We start from the raw sequence: 10,005 nt of genomic DNA on the forward strand, positions 1-10,005 counted from the left end.
TCACCTATAAGTGGAACCTAACCAACAGTACAAAGATGCAAGGAAAATAAGACCAGCAACACTGAAAGGAAAAGAAACCAACAGAGACAAGAGGGAAGGGGCGGGGGTGGGGGAAAAGGAAGGGAAGGGGAAAGTCAAGGAATACATAGCAAGGACTCATAGACAAAACCAAAGGGGAAGAGTTGAGGGAGGGAGGGCGGGAAGGAGGGAGGGGCAAGGGAAAGAGGTGGGGTGTAGGCAGAGACAAATGTATTTGAAAAAATAAATTAATTAAAAACACACACACACACACACACACACACACACAAATTATTAGTACTTGGGTCTCACCCCCAGAAATTCTAATTCAATTGATTTGGGGGAGTGGCTTGAGTATAAGGGATTTGAATGGTTTTCCCAAGTGATTGTAATATGCAACCAAAGCTGAGAATCACTGCTCCATTATACATGTAGCACAGATAGTCAAATCCTTAATACTTAAATCATTCTGCTTAAAACCCTTCATTGTCCTTTCATTGACCTCAAACACTCAGCATTTCTTTCCTATACTGATTATACTCTAGGCACCATTGCATCTTCTGATTCTTCTGACTCATGATGCATCTCTTCATCTACCTTACTCTGTCTTGCTTCTGAATTCAGCTTTCTCCTGTTTCACATACACCATTCCATGTAATGAATCTTGAAAATGGTTAAGTGCATGTTTCTTGTTGGTTATTCTTCTGCAAAGCAATCCTATCCCATCCCTCCATCATAATTTGGATTGGAGGATCCCATTCTTCTACCCAACCCCTACTCCCACTTTGTGGTTAGGACTGTGACCCAGGATTTGAGAATACTCATTCAGTCTCCAGTTCAGAACTAATCAGCACTGTTTCTGATAGTTTTGGGCTGAATATATCAGAATTGTGAACAGCCAGAGTTGAGGAACTATGCCATGTAGAGTCATCTCCAATAGGAGAGAAAGTGACCAATGTATCAAGAAAAAAGAAGTCTTGAGATACAGGTTGCTTCATTTATATGGCCTCACGTAACCCTCACAATAACCCATTAGATTATCCACTGCTTTCTCCATTTGCTGATGAGAAAAGTGAACTCTGGAGAAATAAATAAACTTATACATTACTCTTCCGGTTAGAATTCTATTTCATATGTGAGAAATATTAGCTTATAAAAATCAGTTTCTGAGGTATTTTATAATATGAATTCTCTCCACCCAAGGGTAAGTTTATTAAAAATATTCCAGATCACTATGCAAATACCAGTTTTTAAGAATGTGCATAATTATTTACTAACAAACAGGATACATGTTTGTGTAAAAGGTTAGTAGTAGTGGTTCTTAGCAGATTTATTAAGTGCTTCTGAGTGTTCTTAGCACTGATGGATTATGTCAGTTAACACAATGCTCCCTTGAATATCACCCACAAAAAAAAAAAAATGTGTTTGTGTTTCAAGACAACAATGTAAACATATACAGGATATGCCTAATATTTGGTAACAGGGTTTAAAAATACATGTATGTTTTAACTATTACTTGGTGTATAAAGAATTAATTTTCAGGGAAGAAGAGATGCATGGAGAAACAGAATTTCTCCTGAGGTTATTTTCCTGTGAGAAAACAAACAAACAAACAAACAAACAACAAAAATGCTTCAGTGTTCAGAGCCAGGCTTGTACCTGAGCACATTTCCTGTATATGCTCACTCAGACCATACTATTGATTTTAGTATAAGTAAGATCTAAGATTGCTCATGTGTTCACATTGGCTTAGACCCTGCCTTTGCTTAACTTCCTAGAACCAAATTAAATACCATGGAAAATTCAGCAATTTTTTTCTCAGATCACTAAGGAAGATTTGGTAAGATACTTCTTTAGTGAATGAAATAGCCTCTACTATCCCAAAAGCTTTAATGTAGCTTCTCTAATAGTACCTATTTTGCTCCAAGTTTGTGGATTTAAAACCTGATTGGATGAGTATCTACACTGACCAGAAATCAGGATATGATCAGCCCCAGGCCCAGGGGAATCGTGATTAAAATTAGATACAAAAACTATTGAAATATACTCAGGAGGAAATAGGGTCCATTTGGAGAGGTCACATGATTTGTGTCATGTTAAATATACTTCTGACAATGATGGTGGCCAAAAATGGCCTCTTAGAAAAAGTGTCTTTGAGAAAAAAGAAGGGAAATGGCAATTTCCCAGAATTTCACATGCTATTAATATACAGTTTGTTTACCAAGCAAATTATCATACAGAGAGATAATGTTAGTGAAAGGAAGAATTTAGTCAGTGAATGACTGGTTTGTTACAAAAAAAAAAAATGTAAATTGTGCCAATACTACTGAACTTCAAGACTTAATTATCCCTGGAGCTGCCAATCCTGGAAAATGCACTAAAGACTACTGTGCTGTTTTTGGATGATTTTCTCTTGTCCTTTGAACAGAAAAGGGAGAGGAGAGTCACAGGACCAGGGCCAAGGTTGATTGGTTGTTATCATGACCTTTTGGGAACCACAAGTCTGGAAGATTACTTAACTTTCTCCACTTAAATATTAGGTCTGAAAAATAGTTCTATTTTATATGGTCTAGATGGAAAGAATTAATTCCAGCTCTTTCTAAGTACTTGTGGACATGAGCTTTAGTTATTTGGGGTAGAGTAAATCTACAAAAATATTTGTTTCATTTCAAGTCTGTGGCCGAACCCCACTGGCTGCTTTGGAAAGCCATCTCTGCCTTGTTCTTGGGTCTGCCTCTCCACTCGCTGCAGCCGTCTCCTCCGTGCGCCTTCTCAGTCGCTCCGGACTCTGGCAGCATTTCGCCAGAGTCCTCGAACTCTCGCTTTTTTTTTCTTTTTTAATGTATTTATGTTTTAAATTCACTGCATAGTATCATTAGCGTGCCCACCATGTCAGACACGGCCGTGGATACCAGCTCCGAGATCACCACCAAGGACTTAAAGGAGAAGAAGGAAGCTGTGGAGGAGGCAGAGAATGGAAGAGATGCACCTGCTAATGGCAATGCTAATGAGGAAAATGGGGAGCTGGAGGCTGACGATGAGGTGGATGAAGAAGAGAAAGGAGGAGAGGAGGAGGAAAATGATGGTGATGAAGAGGAGGCAGATGAAAATGAGGAGGCTGAGACAGCTACAATGAAACGGGCAGCTGAAGATGATGAGGATAATGATGTTGATACCACAAAGCACAAGGCCAATGAGGATGACTAGTCAGCAAAAAAGGAAAAGTTAAACTTAAATTTTTTTAAAAAGGCCACCATGACCTATTCATCCTCCACTTCCCCGTCTCAGAATCTAAACGTGGTCACCTTCAAGTAGAGTCCTGCCAGCCCACCGCCGGCAGTGCCACCCACTGATGACATGCGCTCTCCACCACCCAACCAAAACCACAACGAATTTGCACCAGGGGAGGAAAGAAACCAAAACTTCCAAGGCCCTGCCTTTTTTTTTATTTTTTATTAAAAGTAATTTAAAAAGGAAAATGTGTTCTTAATTTTTATTTACGTTTTATATTTTTGTATGTATTGTTAGGGGTCAGCCATTTTTAATGACCTCAGGATGACAAAATCAGCCTTTGGAGCATTCTCTTGTCCTACTTCCGGCTTTCCTTGTGGTGTGACCATGTTCATTATAATCTCAAAAGAGAAAAAAACCTTGTAAAACAAGCAAAACAAAAACAAAAAAAATATCTTATTCCGAGCATTCCGGTAACATTTTGTGTATGTACTTAGCTGTATTATAAGTAGTTAGTTTGTATGAGATGGTTAAAAAGGCCAAAGATAAAAGGTTGCTTTTTTCCCCTTTCTTTGTCTATGCAGTTGCTGTTTTTTATTTATTTATTTATTTATTTATTTATTTGGCCTGTTTGACGTATGGGTGAAACAATGTTGTCCAACAATAAACTGGAATTTTATTTTACTGAGTTGTTCTAATAAAAAAATAAAAAATAAAGTCTATGGCTGAAAGTCTGTTCATTCTCAACCTGCCTCTACTATTAGTGATTCATCAGTTTAGTCCACATGCTTTATTGAGCACCTGTTATGTTCTATTCTCAGTGCTGAGTCCTGCGCTTTTAAAGGTAAATCTTATAAGCAGAGACAAACATGTAAACCTATAAAACCAATAAAGTATTATAGGTAGTCGTATAGAAGTAAGGAAAAAGTGGTCAGTTCTGTTGGGCATGTTCATGAGGCTTCAGAGAGGACTTTTAGGCTGAATCTTAAATGGCAGTAGGTAAGCAGTCATGGAAGTGGTGGGAAGGCAGGAGGAAGAGCACCAAGTGTTGAGTGGTGAACGTGGGAACTAGCCTGGGGACCCGAGGAACTACAAATAGCAAAGTATCATAGCCCAGAAAGAGAGAGAGTTGCAGGAAATTCCAAAGGTCAGGAGGAGGGGATGACAGAGGTTAAAGAAAGAGCAAGATAAAGAAATACCAGATGGTATTAACTTCCTCTGCAGAACTATTGGTAAGCAAGAACATGTATCTTCTCTCTGAACCTCGAGCAGACTTTATGCTTAAAGTGGGGATATATTGACATGTTAAAATTAGTCCGTTTATTTTTATTTTTTATTTTTAAATCATGTTTATTCCATTAGTTGTCTCAAGTTTTCCCCCTTTGCCCTCCTCCACCCATTCCATTCCCACCCCCCACTCCCACAGTTAATTCCTACTCTGTTGTCCATGTCCATGGGTCATTCATACATGTTCATTGTTAGGTCCTTTCTTCTTTACACCATTGTCCTCCTTCCCCATCCCCTCTGGTCATTTTCAGTCTGCTCCATGTTTCCATGCCTGTGGTTTATTTTGTTCATTAGTTTATTTTGTTGAATAGATTCCACTTATAGGTGAGATCATATGGTATTTGTTTTTCACCAATTGGCTTATTTCACTTAGCATAATATTCTCCAGTTCCATACATGTTGTCACAAAAGCTAGGAGTACATTCTTTTTTTTTTAAATGAAGATTGATTTTATTTATTTTTTTAAATATCAAAATCCAGTATAAAATATTAAAACATTTAAATCCATTATAGTCTCAGCAATGAAAACAACATGATACCAGCATAGAAATAATCAAGTAGATTAATGAAATAAAATGAGCATTCTAGAAACAAATGTATGTATCTAACAATGTAATAGATGATTAAATTGGCATTTCAAATCAATGGGGAAAATAAGTCTTATTCAACAAATAAGGTGCATGGACCACTATAACTTGAAATAAAACAAATGTAGAGCCCTATTTCACACATTCTACAAAAAATATTCAGGTGAGTTAAAAATCAATACGTAGAATCTAAGGAGTTTTAGGAGAAAATACAACCTAATATTTTTTTAACCTGAAGTAAAATATTCAAACCCAGAAGCTATAAAGTAAAGTATTGACAATATGACTACATTAAACATTTATAAATACACAGAAATATACATATAAAAATAGTAAAAGGACAAGTAATGGAATAGGAAAGTATCTGCAACACATCTAAAAAAGGGTTAATAGTTTTGAGGGTTATTTTTAGGGAAAAAATTCTACAAACATTTAATCAAAAAATCGATAAAGAATACCAAAAGTCATTTAAAGCTTTTTAAAAATAATAGAAACAGGCAAGAAATATACAAAAGAGGTTTAGTTTCAACAAATAATAAAGTACAATTAAAATAGCACATCATTGTCACAATCAGATTAATAAGTTTTAAAAATATTGGTAATATCAAGTATTGTGAAAGTAAGTGGGTATTCATAGATTCTTTCTTCATCTTCTTAAAGCAGTACATTTAGCATATTTTGCAATGCTGGTTTGGTATAAGTTTATTTGTTTAGCTTTCTTTTGTCTGGGAAACTCCTTATTTTGCCTTCCGCTTTAATTGAGAGTCTTGCTGGGTAGAGCAGTCTTGGTTACAAGCCTTTGCTTCTCATAACTTGGAATATTTATTGCTATTTATTTCTGGCTTGTAGTGTTTCTGTTGAGAAGTAAGCTGCAAGCTGTACCGGTGCTCCCTTATATGTTACTACCTGTTTCTCCCTTGCTGCCTTTAGGATTCTTTCTTTGTCTTTGATATTTGTCATTTTAATGATGATGATGTGTCTTGGAGTGGGCCTCATTGGGTTCCTCTTAAATGGGACCCTCTGTGCATCCTGGACTTGTGTGACTTATTCTCTCCTCAAATGAGGGAAGTTTTCCATTCTTACTTTTTCAAACAGGTTTTCTATCCCTTCCTCCTCTTCTTCTCCTTCTGGTGTCCCTGATATACGGATATTATTATGTTTCAGGTTGTCCTGCATTTCCCTAAACACCTTTTCATTCAGTTGGAGTCTTTTTTCATTTTCTTGCTCTTTCTGGGAGCTTTTTTCTACCTTATCCTCCAGCTCAATGATTCAGTCCTCTGCTTCATCTAGCCTGCTTTTGATTCTTTCTACTGTGCTCTTCAATTCAGAAATTGTATTCTTCATTTCCTCTTGACTCTTATTGATATTTTCTGTGTCCTTTTTGATGCTTATATAGTTTGCAGTAAGTTCCTCGTAGTTTCCCTGAAGTTTTTGGAAATTCTCTCTGAGCTCACTAAGCTCATTGAGCTTCCTTAGAGCTGTTTTTTGGAACTCAATATTGATAGTTTACTTGCCTCTCTTTCACTTCGTTCTCTTTCTGGGGATTCCTCCTTTCCCTTTGACTGGGGGGTGTTTCTTTGTCTTCTCATTATTTGTGAGGCTATTCTTTTTTGCTTCTGCTTCTTAAATTGATCTGTCTTGATTTCCTGACTTTGTGGTGTGAATTTCTATGGTAAATAGAAATGTGGTGAATTTCTGATGATGCCAGATGTTGACCCTATCTGACCTTTGGCAGTCTGTCTGAGACTTCCAGGAATCTCCTGTCTGTGGCTGTCTCCTTCAGCTGTTAATCTAGTCATTCTGCACTCAGCAGGCTGGCTTAGACACCACAGGGCAGGGAAGAGTCCATCCTTGGGGGACAGGGTTATTGGGTCCTCTCACACTGCTGCCGCTCAGGGGAGAAGTCTGCCTGAGCCAGATGGCTGTTGCCATAGGGGGAGGAGTCAGCACCAGGATCCTGCCAGCTACTCTCTCCATTCTCTTCCCCGAAGCTCTGTCACCAGATCTCCTCAAATGTCTCTAGACCACTCTGCACCCCCTTTAGCCAGGCACCTACTATCCATTGCTGCCACTCTGTATTCAGTAGTCAGGCTTCAGCACTACGAGGCCAGGACAACGTCCCTCCTGGGGGTGGAGCTATTGTGTCCTCTCAGGCTGCTGCTACTCAGAGGAGTGGTCTGCCTGAGCAAGACAGCAGTTGCCATATGGAGGATGAGTCAGCATTGGGATCCCGCTGGCTACTCTCTCAGTTCTCTCCCCAAAGCCTCCTTCCCCAGTCTCTCCTCAGGCATCTCTAGCCCACTGTGCCCCCACCTTTCCTGGAGCACAGCATAAGTGGCTGCAAATAAAAATGTATGTATTGGTCCTTTAAATGGCTCTTTGTGTCTCCAGCTGCCTGTCTCTGCAGAGAGTAACCTTGCCACTTTCACAGCTGGCTGTTATCTGTGTACTTTTTCGGCTCTGGTGCTATAGGCTGGAGATCCCTGCTTATGATTTGGATGCCTCTCTTCTCAAGTGGATCCAACTGGCCTTTTCAATATCCTGGCGCTGCCACCCATAGGTGCCCTGCCTGCTTTCTCGAGTCTCTACCACACTCCTTACCAGTTAGGTTGTGCTAATGCTGATTCTTCTGTCTGTCCAAGGTTATAAGGCTCAGTTCAGTTGTTTGTTCCAGGTGATTTCTCCACAATTTACTTGTAATTCCATATTGGTCCTGAGAGGAGGTCAGCGTGACTTGCACTCACTCCTCCACCATCTTGATTCTCCAAGTTAGTCTGTTTCTTGAGGTTCATAAGCCAAAATACATTTCTACTATCTTTTTTTTAATAGATTGTATTTATTTATTTTTACAGAGAGGAGAAGAGAGGAAGAAGGAAAGGAAGAGAAACATCAATCGGTTGCCTTTCATATGTGCCCTGACTGGGAATGGAAATGATGAACTTTTGCTTTGTGGACAGTGCCCAACAAACTGAACCACAATGATCAGGGCCATTTTACTATCTTAAAAGTACAAAACTGATTTTTTTCCCCCTCCACTTTTTCTGTAGCTGTTGGGGTTCTTTACTTGTTAGAGTGACCCAAACTTTTATTTTCAAAGGATCTGAACCCTTATTGACCCTGCTTGTGTTGTGTTACTTGTGTCCCCTAATGATTTTTAACACTAGTCATGGTGTATGATAAGGTATATCTGGGGGTGCGGTCACCTCTCTTTATGCTACAATATTTATTGTAGCCCCTATTATGCTACAATGATTCTCTTTCCCTTTATAGTCAGAATTAATCACCCAGCCTACACTTGAACTTCTCTGTTTGATAAGATATGGCAAAGTAAGAGTTTCATTTTCCAGTTTAGTGGAATCTTTAATGTGTCCCTTGACTGAAGTCTGAAGGAAGAAAATACTTTTATAATAATCTTTCAAGGCCACTTTTAAGAGGGTAGAATGTGCAATAGTAGTCCTTATTGTGCTAGTGATTGTATATCATGGAAGAGCCAACTGAAAACCAGTGTTGAACCCTTTCTTCTTTAGCCATCAAGTCACAGAGTGTTCCACACAGGCCATATGTGTAGCCTGGGGGAAAACTAGTCTCCTCCAGCTCCTAATTTGGAGGCAAGGACTTAGGAGCTGGACTCTGTTAAAGCAAGACCACTCACAGACTGATAGTGGGGAATCCCTCCCTTGGTAGTGTTGGGGGTAGGCCTGATGCCTGGACAGACAACTGTCAGGCTTCAATCCTCCTTCACTTATATTCATCTAAACATTTTTAATAATTTGATGATTTTTTAAAAATTTAAATCTTTATTCCCCCTGGAAATTCAACATAGGGATCCAACTTTATTCTTTTTCCAAGTGTCTAGTCAGTTGTCTGAATAACACATTTCTTTTCACCACTTTATTATACAATCAAATACTATTCATATTAGAATCTACTTCTGTACTTAATATTTTGTTTTTTTTCATCATCTGTCTATTCCTGCAGCAGTAGGGTAGCAGTAAATACTGCAGTTTAAATAACTGACAAAGTCCCCCCTAAGATTCTTCTGTAATAAGATATTCCTGGCTATCCTTGAATATTTTTATTCTTTCGGATTTTAAAATTATTTTGCCAAGTTCAAAAAGAATTCCATTAGAATTTCATTGAGCTGTAATAAATTTATAGGTTGGTTTTAGGAAAAAAAATAGACATCTTTACAATGTGCATCTTCCAAGCCAGGAATATGCCATGTCTCTTTATTTATGTAAGTATTCTTTCTCCCTGGACACTGATTAGTAGTGATATGAACTAGTGTCTTCTCAAGAGACCAATTTTTTTTTTGTTACCAATCCTGCAGTGATAACCAAGTTCAACAAAATGTAATAATTTGATGTCATATCACCAAGTACTCTTGACAGCATAAATACTTGGATGTATTGTTGAAAAATGTGTTGTTATGATTAACTATTCAAGATTCTGGGTTAGGATTTTTCTGACCTGAATATAGAGTTGAAAAAAAAAAACAAGCTGCTTGGACCACCAATATATATTTTTCTTATTTGCCTATGAAGGATGTCTTTTAATGGAAAATTGTGTCATTATCCCAGAGCAGGAATGGAGGCTATAATGTTATGCTGGCTACATATTTGTGGCACATCTGAGAATTGTTTGCATAAAAGTATTGGCTAGAAGCCACATCCACTGGTCCAAAAGCTATTCTAATATTGACAAGACAATAATGAAGAATAGTTCATGCCAAGTTATGTAACAAAGCTTGCCTAAGTAGTCACTGTGCCTGCTTTCATTTTCCATTGTGTACCCAGTATCCCGGCAAAATGCCTGGTTTATAGTTGGTGCCTAACAATTTACTGAAGGAATGAATGGAAGCTTCAGTAAGCATTTATATGTA

General features: G+C 38.2%; 1 protein-coding gene across 1 annotated transcript; it reads left to right on the forward strand.

Moving 5' to 3' along the window:
* The first annotated feature begins 2,808 nt into the window (after positions 1-2,808).
* On the forward strand, positions 2,809-3,225 carry LOC129085879 (prothymosin alpha-like). Its single transcript, XM_054592260.1, has one exon. The coding sequence runs from the start codon at positions 2,908-2,910 to the stop codon at positions 3,223-3,225; it is 318 nt and encodes a 105-aa protein (XP_054448235.1). The 5' UTR covers positions 2,809-2,907.
* Positions 3,226-10,005: the final 6,780 nt, after the last annotated feature.

This window comes from Pteronotus mesoamericanus, unplaced genomic scaffold (assembly GCF_021234165.1).
Source record: "Pteronotus mesoamericanus isolate MK-2021 breed Mesoamerican mustached bat unplaced genomic scaffold, CSHL_Meso_final scaffold_36, whole genome shotgun sequence".
Taxonomy (NCBI): domain Eukaryota; kingdom Metazoa; phylum Chordata; class Mammalia; order Chiroptera; family Mormoopidae; genus Pteronotus; species Pteronotus mesoamericanus.

Bases quoted from the DNA above. Each gene is read 5' to 3' on its own strand.
- LOC129085879 (XM_054592260.1), top strand. From the start codon at position 2,908: ATGTCAGACACGGCCGTGGATACCAGCTCCGAGATCACCACCAAGGAC.